At 43.1% G+C, this 17,665-nt stretch overlaps 1 protein-coding gene across 3 annotated transcripts in view; it reads left to right on the top strand.

Annotated features, from left to right (window-relative positions):
• The window catches only part of DOCK11 (dedicator of cytokinesis 11), a 192,094-nt gene that overhangs the window by 137,029 nt on the left and 37,400 nt on the right, over nt 1-17,665 (top strand). For all 3 annotated transcript variants that reach the window (XM_064574500.1, XM_064574498.1, XM_064574499.1), the window contains 7 exons: nt 713-855; nt 2,361-2,476; nt 3,379-3,516; nt 8,060-8,242; nt 10,194-10,307; nt 12,891-13,106; nt 13,195-13,252. In XM_064574500.1, the coding sequence (XP_064430570.1) occupies nt 713-855; nt 2,361-2,476; nt 3,379-3,516; nt 8,060-8,242; nt 10,194-10,307; nt 12,891-13,106; nt 13,195-13,252 (968 nt within the window). The remainder of the gene's footprint in view (nt 1-712; nt 856-2,360; nt 2,477-3,378; nt 3,517-8,059; nt 8,243-10,193; nt 10,308-12,890; nt 13,107-13,194; nt 13,253-17,665) is intronic.

Here is a 17,665-nt window from a genome sequence, read left to right on the forward strand (position 1 = left end):
TCCTAGTAACAGACATGTTCAAAACATGTCTGATCCAGGTTTAACTCCAGGCCAGAAACAGATTAGATAGGCATTCCTTCTTGCACACCCAACCCCAGGAATACTCCGCATCCTCATTTCCACTCTGAGTATCCCTCCCACTAATTTCTGTGACTCTGGCCCTTCCTTCCTTGCCTTTTGAGAAAAGACTGCATCTTATGGAGTGTTGGCCACTTGACTCTGATTTTTTTGAGGAGAAGGAGGGAAGGAAGAAGCTTTTTCTAAATTCCTTAGTTATATTCTCATAGCAAAAGCTCTTTTATTTATTTATTTTTTTAAAGATTTTATTTATTCATTTGACAGAGAGAGAGATAGCGAGAGCAGGAACACAAGCGGGGGAGTGGGAGAGAGAGAGAAGCAGGCTTCCCGCGGAGCAGGGAGCCCAATGCGGGGCTCGATCCCAGGACCCTGGGATCATGACCTGAGCCGAAGGCAGACGCTTAACGACTGAGCCACCCAGGCGCCCCGCAAAAGCTCTTTTAAATATACACTAAAACTTCATACAATTTCCAGTGCTGCCTCATTTAAGCCCAGTAATAGTAGATAGAATATTGAACACAGTATACTGTTTATGTGGAAACCTAATCATTTATTAAGTTTTTTTTTTTTTTTAAATAACATTGAGATCTGGTACGAAGAGTACTCCGTTTCCTAACTTTAAAATTTACTTTAGGGTGCACGATGCCTGGCTGTCAAAGCACTTTGGAATAGACCGAAAATCGCAAACCATGCCAGCTCTTCGAAACAGATCAGGGGTAATGCAGGCCCGACTTCAGCATCTTAGCAGCCTGGAAAGTTCGTTTACACTTAATCACAGTAAGTGAAAATGTGGGTAGTCTACCCATTTGAAACATACATATAATGCTATGTAACCTTGAAGAAATTCTAGCTTAAATCACCAATACGATTGGAAATGACTTCACATACATGGATGTATTTGCGTATCTCTGTGTTTATTTACAGTCCTTTTTTTTTTTAAAGATTTTATTTATTTATTTGAGACAGAGAGAATGAGAGACAGAGAGCATGAGAGGGAGGAGGGTCAGAGGGAGAAGCAGACTCCCTGCCGAGCAGGGAGCCCGACGCGGGACTCGATCCCGGGACTCCAGGATCATGACCTGAGCCAAAGGCAGTCGCTTAACCAACTGAGCCACCCAGGCGCCCCTACAATCCTTTCATCATACAGGAATATCTCATAAAATATGCGTGGATTTTCCAGCGGTTTTTTGGTGATGGTGGTTTTTCTCTTAGTTCAGTATTAAAGAAACCAGTTTTTTCCAACTGAATTGCTGTTGTCATCATATTATTTTACACTGGATATCCTTCATTCCTACTGTTAAACTTCAATGCAAATAATGGCATCTTAATGTAATAGTATCTATAATACTTGTTTTAGTATATATAATATCTGTTCATTCAATGATTTTAAGGGATTACACCTGCTGAGCTGACTGCAGAAATGAAAGAACTGTAAATACTATTTTGACAAAGGTATATTGCACATGTATTGAAGGATTGACAAGGAAAATAGGACAAGGAGAGAAATGTTGACCAGCCAGGGAAAGCTAGAGGGTTATATAAATGGAAGCTAGCCTCTGAAAAGCAAATATTAATAAAAAGCCAACGAGAAATCTTTCATTTCCATATAGTCCTCTGGAGCCAGCCAAACAGGCTTTGTGATAAGGACTAATAATAAAAACAAATGTCTTGAGCAGATGGACCCTGAGCTAATAATAGACTCAAGAACTTCAAAAAAAAAAAAAATGCAAGTTTTACAGCCTTCGGCTTTGCTCTTGTCACTTGTAAAAATGTAATGGTCCTACTTCCTTTGGTTGGCCCAGATGTTTGGTTTTTCTTCTGATGTAGAAACGAGTCCCGTAACATTGGCATAATTAGAAACATCTGGCCATAGGGCAACACCATATGTGATGTCGCCTACTGTCTACGATTTCTCATTTTTGCACACCTAGTTTCCTCTGTTCCTAGTTACATCACCATCGTTATCCCCTAGTTACATCGCCCGAGTTCATCCCTGAAATCTTGTCTCCAAAGAAGCGGAGACACCTAATTATGTGTTGCAGAGCTGTTGATACAGAGCTGAAGTAAGAATGGGTGGAATTGATTAACCAGGCTCATATTTGATTAAGGAATAAATACAGTGAAGCTCATTAGGTCCGCGGATATTGAGAGCCTCCTTCTTGCCCATCTCTCTCTGAGTCTTTGGGGCGGGGGGGGGGGGGGGGAATCATTCCAAACTGTCACATGATTCTCTGCGTTGGGCAGTTTTAATTTACCTTTTTTTTTTTTTTCTTTAATCTTAGGCTCTGCGACCAGCGAAGCAGACATTTTCCATCAGGCACTTCTTGAAGGCAACACGGCTACTGAAGTTTGCTTAACGGTGCTGGATACCATCTCCTTTTTCACCCAGTGCTTTAAGGTAAAGACGAGAAGTCAGAATCCAGTTGGTGTCATAAAGAAAACATTATACACAAATTAATTAGTCAGAGGAAGCGTAATGCGGTGAAAAAGCCCCAAATGAACAGTCCAGAAACTTGGATAACAGACCTCATTTGGCTACCGTGTGACCTTGGGAATTCGCGGAGACTCCCTTGCCACATCCATAAAGGGAGGGGCTTGGACTCATTTGCTCTTAAGCTTCCTTCTATCTCTGAACTTCTGCTGTTGGATTTTTGTGTGCGTGTTCAAAACCCGTTTTCGGTCACACTTTTATTAATCTAGCCAGTAATTTTTAGCTCGAATGAAGATTGAACCGGTGTGCCCAAATACCCTTGGTGATGAGGTATTTTGTCAGGTTTGACGATGCCCAGGCAGGCTGGCTGGCTTCCCTGGCCAGGCGCCTGTTCAGTGCTTTTTCTCAGATGTTTGCCTCTCAACACAAATCGGCATTGCTAGGATTTTAAAAAGAAGAAGGTAAAAGCCATGATGTTGCAGGGTTGTCGGGAGTAAAATGAGATAATAGGAGAGCTCTTTGAAGAGTAAAAATTATGTAACCCACATAATGTAACATTAGCGGGAGAGCTCAAAAGTGAAAAATCTTGCTTGCTTTCCCCTGAGTTACAATCAATTATTTTATTCCCTCTTTTCTATGTAAGGCAGTTAATTGCTTCAGCCCTCCAGGTTTACTTTTTTTTGAGAGAGTGGGCAGGGGAGGGACAGAGGGAGAGAAAAAGAGAGTCTTAAGCAGAACCCACGCCCAGCATGGAGCCCACTTGGGGCTGGATCTTACAACCCTGAGCTTATGACCTAAGCCGAAGGCAGACGCTTCCCCAACTGAGCCACCCAGGTGTCCCCAAATGCATTTTTTTTCATGTTTTGTAGAGTCAACTTTTAAATAACGACGGCCACAACCCATTAATGAAAAAAGTATTTGATATTCATCTGGCTTTCCTTAAAAATGGACAGTCTGAAGTGTCGCTGAAACATGTTTTTGCCTCACTACGAGCTTTCATCAGTAAGGTAAGGAGGACAGCTTTATAGCTGCGAGTGGGCTTCCTCCGTGGCAGGCAGGTAAGAGGGCAATGCGGGCCCCTGGAATGACATCCACGAACCTCAGGTCACGAAGCTGTTAAGTACGGGTGCAGAACAGCAAAATACACGAAGATGGCCCAACCAAGAACCCCGTGAAGTCCAAACATGCTTTTTATTTCACACTGACATTCCTTCCCCCTTTCGGCAGGCTCCTATGAAAAGTATCATTTTCAGATTACCAACCTCAACAGTTTTTCTTCTAGTTTGCTTCTTTTTGAAAGTACTCTCATGCCGAGGATATAGAAGTTAATCTGCGTGCTCCCGTATAAGCCCGTGGAAAGTGGAGACCAGGTTGTCTAACCCCAGGGTCTTGTATCATAGCCTGCAAATGGTAGGCACTCAATACGAGTTCGGGCGAATGAATTCTGCCTTCCAATGCTAATTGTGTCTGCAGGCTCTAAATGTTCAGGCTTCAGGCTGCTTACCTCATCTCAACACAGACCTCAGACCAGGCTTTTAGGAATAAATCTGACTGAAACAGCCAAAATTTATTTCTGGTCTGTTTCTGATAGCTTTTAAACGTAATAAAAAGCATCATAAACCAGGATGGAGTTACAATTACGGAAAGCTACAGTCGAGGCCTCTGCTCTGGTATGAAACTCCAACAAGACAAAGAAATTCAATTAACTGATCTGTGTAGTGGAATAGCTGAGCCTGGAAAACTTTTTTGTCATCATTATTTGTATGGTAGCTTATTGCATTTACTCGATGTAGAACTTGGGTGGATTTGGAGGTTGTTTTTTAATTGCCACTCCTTAATATAATTTTTTTATTATTTTTAATTTTTTTTAAAGATCTTATTTATTTATTTGGGAGAGAGAGAGCACGAGCAGAGGGGCAGAGGGAGAGGGAGAAGCAGACTCCCTGCTGAGCAGGGAGCCCGACATGGGGCTCGATCCCCGGTCCCTGAGATCATGACCCGAGCCTAACTCAGACACTTAACTGAGCCACCCAGGCACCCCAATATAATTTTCTTAAAAGATTATTTATTTATTTGAGAGAGGAAAGAGCAGAACAAGCAAGAGAAAACACGAGTGGGGGGAGGGGCAGAGGAAGAGGGAGAGATAGGCTCCCCGCTGTTCAGGGAGCCCAATGATGCCGGACTTGATCCCAGGACTCTAGGATTATGACCCGAGCCAAAGGCAGATGCTTAACCCACTGAGCCGCCCAGGCGTCCCTCCTTAATATAATTTTTGAATAAAGAAGTATGTGGAGAACTGAATTCAACACAAGCATGATATAAGCAACTAAGGGAAAGAGATTCAGAAATAATTCATCGACCAGTTACCGGGTAGGAACTTACTGGTGTTAGACACTGTGTCCAGGATACAGTCCAGGGGCTTATTGTCCAGTAGAGGGAAACATACACACATATATGCATGCACATCCACAAATACTGCTAGAATAAAAGAAGTCTATACAGGGAACTAAGGGTGGGCAGGAGGAGGGAAATGTTCTAATTTAGCACAAGTTTCTCCGTAGCGGTAGAGATAGAACTTAGTATGGACTGAGCGAGAGATGAGACTGAAGAGGTTAATGGGGACCAGATGATTATATACTCCTCTTAGGAGTTAGACTTCATCTTTGAGCCCTCAGGGAGCATGGAACCAACACAACCAAACCAACCAATACAATTGGATTTGTATTAAGAGCAGATCGGTGCGGGCGGGGAAAAAACTCTGAAAAGTAGTGTGGAAGGTGGATTGGTGGCAATATTAAATAAACGCAGGAAAAAGGCTTACTACAATAAGCTAGATAAGAGATGAGGACCTAAAGTATTAGTGACAGTGACAGTGGAGATGGAGAGTCAAAGGCAGACATAAGACATGGTAAAGAAATTGAATTGATGGGATTTGGTCATCAGTTCGCTGACTGGATGGTGAAGTGTGGTGGGTAATGTGAAATCTAGAGAAAAGACTACATTTGGGGTAAAAGTTAATGAGTTCTGTTTTGTGGACCTGTTGAATTTAAGGTGCCTTTAGGACATCCTGTTAGAGCTGTTAGGATTGGCGGTTGGATATATAGATCTTTGCTCTGGAGAGAGATCTGGGTTAGAAAGCTAGATTTGGAATCATCAACCATCCATCCACCCACCCATCCACCCATCCACCCATCCATCCGTCTATCCATTCATCCATTCATCCACCCACCCATCCATCCATCCATCCATCCTATATTTATTGAACACCGTTTCTCTGGTACTGTACCAGGTACTACAGATACAATGGTGGGGATACAAAAGAAACATAGTCTCTGCCCTCATGAAACTTCTAGTCTAGTGGGGTTGGGGAAAGAAAATGAACAAGTAAGTAAAATAGTAATTATAAGTTCTAGGAAGGAACCAAGGTGCTAAGATAGAGAATAATGATTTGTAGGAGATACCTTACTTTATTTTTATTTTGTTTTTTTTATCAAGCGTGCGCACAAGTGGGGCGGGGGGAGGGGCAGAGGAAGAGGGAGAGAGAGAGAGAGAATCTTAAGCAGGCTCCATGCCTAGCGCAGAGCCCCATGCGGGGCTCCATCTCACAACCCTGAGGTCATGACCCAAGCCCAAATCAAGAGTCGGACATTTAACCAACTGAGCCACCCCCCAGGTGCCCCAGAGATACCCTACTTTAGATAGCCTTGTCCCTTTTAAAATGAGACCTGAAATATGCAAAGGGGCCAACTGTTTGAAAAGCTCAAAGAAGAACACTCTAGGGAAAAGGACATGCATATGCAAAGACCCAGAGTTGGGAAAGAACTGAAAACTCTGGGAACTGAAAGGCCCAGTTCAGCTGGAACCTAGTGAACTAGGGAGATCATCAGCATATGAGTGGTAATTGAAGCCATGGGAGTGGTTTAATTTCCCCTGGAGAGTATGTAGAGGAGGAACAAGAAGAGCAGTACATTGGGGAAAAAAAACCTAGGAAGGGCTGGAAAAGAAATCTGTAGAGATAAGAGGGGACCAGTCACAGAAGTGGAAAGAAAGGCAAAAAAGAGGGATATCATGGAAGCCAAAGGAGAAAAGAGTTTCAACATTATTATGAGGTTTGGAGTGGTCTAATAAGATAAAGGTGAAAGGGAGTCCATTGGGATTGGCAATTAGGAGGTCGTTGATGATTTTGGCCATTGCCCACTGAGGGAAGTATGGTGGAGTTAGAGGCTAATTAGAGTGGATTAACTACACTACCCCCAGGCCCTCCCTTACACCTTTATTTTCATACTAGAGTATCTTGCCCAGCAAGATTTGGTCTAATCTGGTGACACTGTTGATGAGCTTTCCCAATTGCTACTCAAAAAGCAGTCATTAAACATTCATTATCTGCCCTGCACCTTGGCACTTGGTGTTAAGGTGATAAAAAGGAGTAGATTCCTGGGACTCCTGGCTGGCTTAGTCAGTAGAACATGTGACTCTCGATCTCGGAGTCATGAGTTTGAGCCCCACATTGGGTGTAGAGATTACTCTTAAAAAAAAAAAAAAAGGGTTCCTGTAACATGGAACTTCCTAGTTAAACTCAAGATTCCCAAGGAATAATTTTGAAAGGGCGGCGCTCTAGCTTCACACTCCCTGCAAAAATCCATCGTGTACACTTGAAGCAACTTACTACTCGCTTGCCTCGGCATGGAAGCATGGGAGATTGTATCCAGCCTATGTTGTACGAACAGTTTATCTTCCACAAAGAAGACTGAATACATTTTCACAGTAATAGCCACTTGGCCGTTTTGACGATTTGCATCACTTTTGTACTCGCTTTCTAATGCCAAAATGCATTTTACTCAACACTGTTTATGAGTAGAAGATTCACGCGCATGTTTGTGGATGTACACTTCACCTCTACCTCATTTTGTTAAATGATCGCCTTTACTTGATGGATAGATTCCCAGTATAATTTTCTCAGCATTTGGGAGCTCATAATGTAAGGAACTGTTTAAATAGAAAGGAAAAGAGTAAGCAATGCAGATTGTCCTTCCCATTTTCAGAGCCCAAACTGACACCCATCAGTCATTCATCATCTCAGCCATTCATTAAGTTAATACATATTATCAAGAACCTACTCATCATCTTTTCCAGAGCATCATGAGCTTTTCTCAGATCTGTCGCATTTATAGTCAGTACCGCACATTTTGGTAGTGACCTGTATACGGACTTGAATTATTCTGTTATTTTTTTTTTAAGGGTTTAATTTATTTGCTTGAGAGAAAGAGCAAGTGAGAGAGACCGAGCGAGCATGAGCGGGGCGGTGGGGCAGGGGAGGCAGGGAAGGGCAGAGGGAGAGGGAGAAGCAGGCTCCTGGCTGAGCAGCCGGACTCGGGCCGATCCCTGAACCCCAGGATCATGACCCAAGCCAAAAGCAGATGCTTAACCGACTGAGCCACCCAGGCACGCCAGCACCCAGTACAGTTTTGAGTGAGAATGTAGTAGGCATTTGATAGTTGACTGATTTTTGTGATTGGGTTTTCAGATACTTATGTTTTTGCTGTTCTTTAGTTTCCCTCAGCCTTTTTCAAGGGAAGGGTGAACATGTGTGCTGCATTTTGCTATGAGGTTTTAAAGTGCTGCACCTCGAAGATTAGCTCAACCAGGAACGAAGCATCTGCACTTTTGTACCTTCTGATGAGAAACAACTTTGAGTATACCAAAAGGAAAACCTTTTTGAGGACACATCTTCAGGTCTGTGAAAATCAAAGCTCCTGTTTTTTTTTTTTTTTTTTTTTTTTAAGATTTTATTTATTTATTTGGGAGAAAAAGAAAGAGCATGAGCGGGGGGAAGGGGCAGAGGCAGAGGGAGAAGCAGGCTTCCCGCTGAGCAGGGAGTCCGACACGGGGCTCGATCCCAGGACCCTGAGATGCATGACCCCAGCAGAAGGCAAGCGCTTCACCAACTGAGCCCCCCCAGGCGCCCCCCCAACCTGGGTTTAAATCCCAGTTCAGCTCCTTACTTACTGTGTGACCCTAGGCAAGGGACTCAGTCTGTCTTCAACTTTTGCCTTATCTGTAAAATGAGGCAGGTATGGTTCACCTTGCTGGGTTACCGTGAGGGCCGAACAGAAAGTGTGTGTGGTGTCAGGCACTATGCCTGGCATGTGTGTAAGGGACACTTAGTGCGTGGTAGTTGTAATTTAACGTCTACATTTCTTTTGCTTGTTGGATGAAACCACTCTGAGCCAGACCACAGATGGGACTTCTTGACTCACTAGGCAGCTTTGCCCTCTAGGAAATCCTTGGTCGTATTTCCGTCATCTTCGCTGCCACAGTCTGTTCTATTGGTGGTGTTTTATTGGAGCCTGGGTTAGAAACGGGGAAGCAACCATAAGTGGCTTCCTAGAAACATCATCGGGAATGGGAAAATCTGATAGAGGTAGATGCTTCCTATAAAAATCTGCCACGTGGTTACTTAGGGCTACGAGGGCCAGCATTACCTGTGAGGGCTTCTGCTATGTGCTTTTATGAGGCACCACTTAAAGACCGCCTTCCCCAAAACACTTCGGCAGTAAACGTGCCAGTGTACCTGAAATTCCCCATTCAGGTCCATTCTTCGGGGTCAGAGCATCCATTCTCTCAAGTCATTTATCGAAATATCACATTAATAAATGTGAAGACTTAAAACCATCTCTGGCACATAGTAAGTGCTCAATAAAGGGTTAACTAGTATTATAATTAGGATCTCTTTCATTCTCATAACTGCGCTATCAAGTAGGTATTGTTATCCTCCCCATAGGACAAATGAGGACAGTGAGGCACAGGAGGGTGAAATAACTTTCCTAAAGCCCCACAGTGAATAATCGACTCTAGAGCCTGCACTCACAGCTCCCACAAAACCCTGCTTCCCGTGAGCGGGGGTAGAGCCTCCAGCCATCAACAACAGAGAATGAATCACGTAGGCGATCACCCAAGGGAGCTTGAAAGATTCAAACCACTCCCTAAGGCCCTAATGTATCCTGCCATCTGAACTGGAGAGAGCCGAGTCAGAAACCAGGACGGGAGCTGAGGGGCTGCGGTTGGGAGTCCAGCATGCTGAAATCGACTAGTGAAAGGCACTGAGAAACCATCCAAGAGAAATGTCATTTATTCCCAGCTTTGCCATGGTGACCACCTAGCCAGCGGAGACCTGACCACCGTCGTGTCAGTTCATGATCTTGCGAGCTGTTTTAGATCTCGCTGTGCTAGGACTTGTGAACAGTTGTTCGCCACTAACCAAGAAAAGGTTGAATAAACTTTGCAATTGTGACCTTTTGAAGTTGCTCTTTTGCTAGAAGAATTTAAACCCTTCATGTATGAAGAAAACAGATTATGATGGAATGGTGTAGCATTTTTATTTTATTTTTATTTTTTTAAGATTTTATTTATTTGAGAGAGAGAGAAAGCATGAGTAGGGGGAGTGGTAGAGGGACAAGCAGGGTCCCCGCTGAGCAGGGAGCCCGACGCGGGGCTCGATCCCAGGACCCTGAGATCATGATCTGAGCCGAAGGCAGACGCTCAACTGACTGAGCCACCCAGGTGCTCAGTGCAGCATTTTTAAAAGGAACATTTCATACAGGTGCTTATGGGCTTCCACAATGATGAAAATAAGCAGCATTTGTTCAAAAGACATTCGAGAAACAGTGTGTGCTTCTTCCCACAGATCATAATCGCGGTGAGCCAGCTGATAGCCGACGTGGCGCTAAGCGGAGGATCGCGATTTCAGGAGTCTCTGTTCATTATCAACAATTTTGCAAACAGTGACAGACCCATGAAGGTATGTTCTCACTGCAAGGAGTAAACTAGAACCACCTTTCGTGGCAGAGAAGTTTACACTCCTCTCATTACACTGTCATTGGATTCACCACTCTTGATGGTGTCGAGTGTATAGGACGTGGGCTTTGTCTTGTACAGGCCTGCGTCTCCAGCACCCAGAACACGGCCTGGTACGTAGTACATCTTCCCAAAATTATCTGACTGGATGGAGGAATGACTATACTGTGTATACATAGTATTACAGCTAGTGGGATTGGAATTTTTTTCTGAGCTTGATTTCCAAACTTGCTCAGAAAACAGATGGCTTCTTTTTTATTTTTATTTATTTTTTTATTATTAACATATAATGTATTATTTGTTTCAGGGGTGCAGGTCTGTGATTCATCAGTCTTATGCAATACACAGGGCTCACCACAACACATACCCTCCCCAGTGTCCATCACCCAGCCACTCCATCCCTCTCACCCTCCTCCACTCTAGCAACCTTCTTTTTTGAGAGTTATTACCATTTATGATATTGGTTACTGAAGCACTGGGTTTCAGGAATCCTCTGTTCACTGATTACGGCTTGCCCTAGATGTGGATTGGAAAACCCAAGCCCAGTCCTGTTGTTCTTAGGTACCAGCTGGCTGAGGCTGAGCCCAAGACCCTGACCACCATCCCTCTTTCTTACCTGTACACTCACAACCTATAACATTGTAAAAATGCATTTGTCTTGTTGCACGGAGAACATGTCCTGATCTTCAGTGATGCATGTGTGCAAGGGAAGACGAATCTTTTGCCAATAGAAGACTTTCCCTCCCAGAGGGATCATCCCCATTCTTGGGAAAGGTCATCCATCCTCCAGGATCATTTAACAATACTGTATTTAAAAAAACTGGAAGGAAAAAAAAAAAAGCTCCCAGTCACAGCATACTTGATGTTTAGGACATGTAGAATCTATGTACCAAAAAAAAATTATTCCCATAGGAATGTTGCTTAGACTGAAAAAAACAAAAAACAAAACAAAACAAAAAAACCCACTGAGTAGTACCAGCCCTTCTCCAGCTGGGAAAGTTTGCTTTTCAGCCGGTTCTACTGGTTCTCTGCGAGATCAGTATATGTTCCAACTAATCCCATGAGCACAGAAACAATTTATGTCATTTAGGATCTTCTACCCTGAAATTTATTTTTACCAGTTATTACCATTCTTAATTCTATGTTATGTAAAAGTTGGATTAGCATCTTTTTCAAAGTAAATGAGCTCTACTGTGGAAACGAGCTCTACTGTGGCTGACCTTGATAAGAACTCTTTGTCATGACTCATTTCTTAGTTGTCATCACCAATAAACCCTGTGACAACAAGGTGTGCCTTTACCCCCGTAAATAAAATTGCTACTGGGGTATAAGAAGAAACTTTAATCTGAAACTAAGGATGTACTGTATGTTGGCTAATTGAATTTAAATAAAAGTTTAAAAAAAAAAGGAACCTTATTGGACATAATTATGATTTTTAAAGGGATCAAGAAAGCACTTTTAAGAACTGTTTCCTCCACATTTGGTTATATTCACATTGGAAAGCTCCCTAACCCCTGTACTTGTCCCTCACTCATCTTCTCCGAATCCTACAGGTAATCGTGATTAGTCCACTGGGGTTAAGAGGAAGTGATAGTACTTTCTTAATAGTGGCTGGGGTAAGAGGAAACTGTAACTTAGTGGGTTTGGAGAACACAACAACACTCCGAGAGAAGCTAGTAAATTCTTTAGAGTGTTCTGTGATTCATAACCTTTTAGTTGTAGAAGTGGAAATGTTTGCAGTATGGTTTTTACCTGAGTGTATATGGTAATTGGTGGATGGGATAGGTATGCTTGTCTGTGTGGGAGAGTGGCTGAGATCACTAGCCCTGGAGCCAGGATGTCTGGGCATAAATCCTGTCCCTACCACTTAACCAGCTGTGACACTTAGGCCGAGCTGTTTAACTGTGGTGTGCCTCCGTTTTCCCATTGGTTAAATGAATTATAACAGTACCGATTTCATAGGGTTGCTGGAAAAATTAAAACATGTAAGGCACTTAGACCATTGCCTGATACATAGTAAGCTGTCAGTTTTTAGTTACTCTTGTAACTGAAACTACACAATAATGGCAAGTAATTCTCGTGGCCATGGCATTTACAGTGGACAAGCTAGAGTTCAGAGCCAGGTAGTCTGGTTCCAGAATCCATGCCTTTAGGTATTGTGAGCATACTGCCTTCAGCCTTCAGCCCTTGAAGCCTGAGCCAGTTGGACCTTTTAAAAAGAATTCATTTAAAGCTCTTTAGGGGCGCCTGGGTGTCTCAGTCAGTTAAGTGTCCGGCTCTTGCTCTCAGTTAGGTCTTGATCTCGGGGTCATGAGTTCAAGCCCCATGTTGGGCTCCATGCTGGGTGGGGAGCCTACTTAAAAAAAAAATAAAGCTCTTCAGACATGTAATATACCAAGAACCAAATACCAAGAACCGTAACCAGGAATATAAATCATGTTATTCCCAGAATTGGATGCCAAGGCTTAGAGGACATTGATAATATTAATGGACACGGCTTTTGTTTGTTTGTTTGTTTCGAAATCAGGCAACTGCTTTTCCCACAGAAGTCAAAGACTTGACCAAGAGAATCCGTACCGTTCTTATGGCCACTGCTCAAATGAAGGAGCATGAGAAAGATCCTGAAATGCTCATTGATCTCCAGTATAGCTTGGCCAAGTCCTATGCAAGCACCCCAGAGCTCAGGAAAACCTGGCTCGACAGCATGGCCAAGATTCATATAAAGAATGGAGACTTTTCAGAGGTGACGCCTTCAGACTTTGTTCTAAGCACAATCCTGCAAAAACCCTGGAACACGGGCTGACCGTTCTTTCTTTGTCCTCCTTTTTCAGGCAGCAATGTGTTATGTCCACGTGGCCGCTTTGGTTGCAGAGTTTCTTCATCGAAAAAGTAAGATATTTCTGTTCTTAGAGACAGGGAGGATTTCCATTAGTGCGAGAGTTTTTATGTTTGTAGCTTGATGTCATTGAGCTCCGAAAACTATGTTCACCTTTAGCCCCATTCCGTGTTAAACAGAAGTTGTTATAAAAGAAAACTGGATTATTCATTTTGCCTTCTGCTTCCATTAAGAGTACAAGAATAAGTTAAATAGTACAGGGCCAGGCCTGATGCCCAGTGTTTATTTTTTCAAGACTGTCTCCCTGGAAGATTGCCACCGATTAAATTCTTCTCAGGGCTTATGAGAAGCTCGGGTTAATAGAGATCATTTGTTTTCCTCTCATCTCTCTCAGCTTCACAAATACTGCCCACCAGGGATCTCTCTGTAGCCACTTTCACACACCAATACTTTGGTATTAAAAGGCAGTTAGCACATCAGCAAGATGGCCAAATAAGGTGTCCCTTGTTTGTATACCCTCCCCTCCTACAGTTGGGCATCTATCCGTGGACAAAAGTGCCTCTGTGGGAGCTGTGGGATCCAGCACCGTGTGCCCAGGGGCCTGGGGAGGAATCCCACCCATACGTTAGGTAACGGGCAGTCAGACCTTGGTCCCCTAGCAGGCCCTAGCCCTTCTCAGCTGCGGTCTGAGAGCCCCTGGAGAACACTGCCTTAGACAGTCATCCACAGATGAGAGGACCTGGGTGCAAGTCCAGGGGTCCAGTTGAGATGTTTAGCATGCCTTTGGAGCAAAACAGATACAAGTTCGGATGCCTTGGGGAGGGTAAGAGGACCAGTTTGACTTGACTCAGGCACCCCCTTCCTCGAGGTGGCACAGCTCAGTGCCAAGAGAGACCTTCTCACCCACGATTTCTTCAGTGGGAAAAAGTGAGAGCCTGTGAATGGGCACCTGGCTTCCCCAGCAGTACAGGACCTGCCGAAGAGGCCTATTTCTCTCTTGCCCCGCCAGAGTCCTGGCTCATGAGCCGCATGACTGGCGGCAGGAAGAGGTGGGGAGTGATGCAGATAGAACTCCTAGAGGACACTAAAAAGACAGGGATCCTACTAGCTGCCTTGCAGGCCCCATTCAGAACCCTGCCAACAAGGCACTAGGGACACTTAGCTCATGGATTCCACCCCCCTCCCGCCCCATCTAGCCCACAGGCACTGTCCGTACTCTGTGCATCTAAACCACATACTCCTTTATCCTGTAGCCGGCTCCCTGTGTGTTCTCCTGATGGGTGGAGAGAGCAAGCTTTGGCAGATGACCAGAGAGCCATCCAGAATCTGTAGGCCACTAAGGGACCACAGACTTGAGCTTTAGCATCACCCTTGACAGAGCAAAAGGGAGCTGTTAGCACCCAGCCTGGTGTGTTGCATGATGGAGAGAAGGCATACAAGCTTAAGGAATCTACCACAAAGGGGAGCATGAAGTGTGAAGCAAGGATATCCCTAGTGGGTCTGGTAAAGCCGCAGACTCCCTAGCAGGGCAGATGGAAGGTATTTCTCTCCCAAAGTCAGTCAGTAAAGGTGGTTGGAGATGGCTGCTACTTTCAGATGCAAGACTTCCGAGAACGGGAAAAATAAAGGAAACATGACACCACCAAAGGATCACAGTACTCTTCTAGTAACTGGTGCCAAAGACCTGGAGCTCTGCAATTTACCTCATCAAGAAAACAAAAGAACTGTGTTAAAGAAGCTTAATGAGCTGCAATAAAACAGAAAGACAACACAATGAAATCAGGAAAACAATACAAGAACACAACAAGAAGTTAAATATAGAAATTTTTAAGAAAACACAAATTCTGGCATTGGAGAATACAATGAATGAAGTGAAAAATGCAACAGAGAGCATTACCAGCAGAATGGATCAAGCAGAAGAACTAATCTGTGAATTAGAAACCAGGACCTTTGATGGGATACATGCGTGGCTCTTGGTTCAGGCTCGGGTCACAGTCTCAGGGTCGTGAACGCGGGCTCCATGCTCAGTAGGTTGTCTGCTTGAGATTCTCTCTCCTTCTCCCCCTGCCCCTCCCCTCTAAAATAAATAAATAAATCTTAAAAAAGGAAGAAGAAGCCAGGACCTTTAAAATGACCTCATCAGAGGAGAACAAAGGACAAAAGAATGAGAGTAAAGAAATCTATGTGGGTGATCTTTGGGACAGCATCCAAAGAAACAATCCGTGAACTCTCAAGAGTCCGAGAAGGAGACAGAAAGCTTTTATTTCAAGAAATAATGGCTGAGAACATCCCAAATCTAGGGAGAGATTTGGACACCCATGTTCACGAGGCTGAGATCCCCCAAAAAACCTCAAAGAGAGCTTCTCTAAAGACACATTATAGTAAAACTATCAAAAGACAAAGGATCCGAGGGCAGCAGGAAAAATAAGTTTGTAACTTACAAGGGAACCCCATAAAGCTTTCAGTGGGTTTCTCAGCAGAACCTTGCAGGGAAGGAGAGAGCGAAATGATCTATTCAGAGCGCTGAAAGAATAAAACTGCCAATCAAGAGCACTCTTCCCAGCAAAGTTGTCCAGAAATGAAGGACAGATAAACGTTCCCAGGCAAACAAAAGCTGAAGGAGTTCATCACCACTAGACCTGCCTTGCAAGAAATGCTGAAAGGAGTTCTTCAAGCTGAAATGAAAAGATGCTAATTAATGACACAAAAACATACGAAATGGATACGTATGAATGGATAAAGATGTGGCACATATACACAATAGAATGTTATTCAGCCACGAGAAAAAGGAAATCCTGCCATTTTGGGCAATATGAACAGACCTTGAGGGTGCTCTCTAAGTGGAATGAGTCAGAAAGCAAAAGACAAACACTGTACGATCTCACTTTCATGTAGTATCTAAAAAGTTGAAGTCACAGAAGCAGAGAGTGGAATGGTAGTTGCCAGGGGCTGGGGGGTGGGGAAAACTGGGAAGATGTTGGTCAAAGGGTAGAAACTTTCAGTTACAAGATGAATAAATTCTGGAGATCTCATGCACAGCACAGTGATTATAGTTAACGATACTGCGTTATATACTTGAAAGTTGCTGAGAGGGTAGATCTTAAATATTCTCATCTCCCCCAAAATGGTAATTATGTGTTGGTGTTAACACCGCTGTGGTGATCGTTTTGCAATATACACATATTGAATCAACACACACACCTTAAACTTACACAGTGTTATATATCAATTAGGTCAATAGAGCTGGCGGAGAGGTGGGGAGTGGCCCCGGGAAGGGGGGAGGGTGAGAAACAAAAAGGGAGTCAATGGTCTTGAAGGGCTTCGGGATCCAGCAGGTCTAATTCAAGAATCTGCCAGAAAGCTTCCCTTTCTGAAAACAATATTGCTGGCTCCTACTGTAAAAACTACTCAAGTAGTAAAACAGTTGAGCTAGGTTTAAAAATTGATCGGCAATGGATTATTGCAAAGAAACCTTCCACTATCTATCATAATGGCCAAGCTACTTTAAGGCGGTTGAATGAGTAACATGAGAGCAAAATGAAACCGTCTTGTGGGAGTCCTATCACTCTGGCTTGGTCTATGAGAACACAGCCATATTTTGTTTTGTTTTTGTTTTTGAACTCCAGAATTCCTACAGCTAACGATATGGCTTTCATTTCACGTCTAAGGCTCAATGTTTGATTGCCTCATATAATACCACCCATGTGGGGAGAACCTCTTTCCAAAAAGAGCCTTCCCAAGCGTGGTGTCATGACTAAAATGTAGATTCATTTTACTTATATTTTAAATGAACACTTTCTGTTTGATACTGAAATATTTTTTTTAACAATCCATGTGTTTGAAATTGGCATACTCTAGTTTTCTCCTTTTAGTACATAGGTGGTTTGAAAGCAGAAAATCTTACTTATCAAAAGAAGACCCCATTTGAGATTTTTTTTTCCTACATCACTGGTCTGCCCGTGAAATATTGAAATTCCAAATAAACTAATATGAGAACTCTAAACACACTAATACGTTTTTAGGTCTATTTTTCAGATAAATGAGGTTAATATTACCTCCTCTTTTTAATTAGAGAAATCTGCAATAGAGTTTCATGTCCACTGAAAATGGTTAAAAACATTAAAATATTTCCCTAGAATTTGTTTCCACAAGTCCAAAAACCCTACAATTAAGCAAAAATCAAGAATTATTCATCTCCATTATCAATCCTTAAGCTTTAAAAATATAAGACTGGACAAATAGCAACATATATATATATATATATATATATTTTGCTGTGGTTTTTTTGGACATTAGCTTGAGGCAGCTAGCCTGAACACCAAACAGTGTGACATGTTTCGGTAAGTGTAAATGGTGCTTAAAAGCCTTTTTTTTTTATTTGACTGTAGTTGACACACAGTGTTACATTAGTTTCAGGTACACAAAATAGTGATTCAACTTCTCTATACGTTATGCTCTCCTCACCA

Source organism: Mirounga angustirostris, unplaced genomic scaffold, assembly GCF_029215605.1.
Source record: "Mirounga angustirostris isolate CCGP_5_RB_7025 unplaced genomic scaffold, mMirAng1.0.hap1 SCAF_11, whole genome shotgun sequence".
Lineage (NCBI taxonomy): Eukaryota > Metazoa > Chordata > Mammalia > Carnivora > Phocidae > Mirounga > Mirounga angustirostris.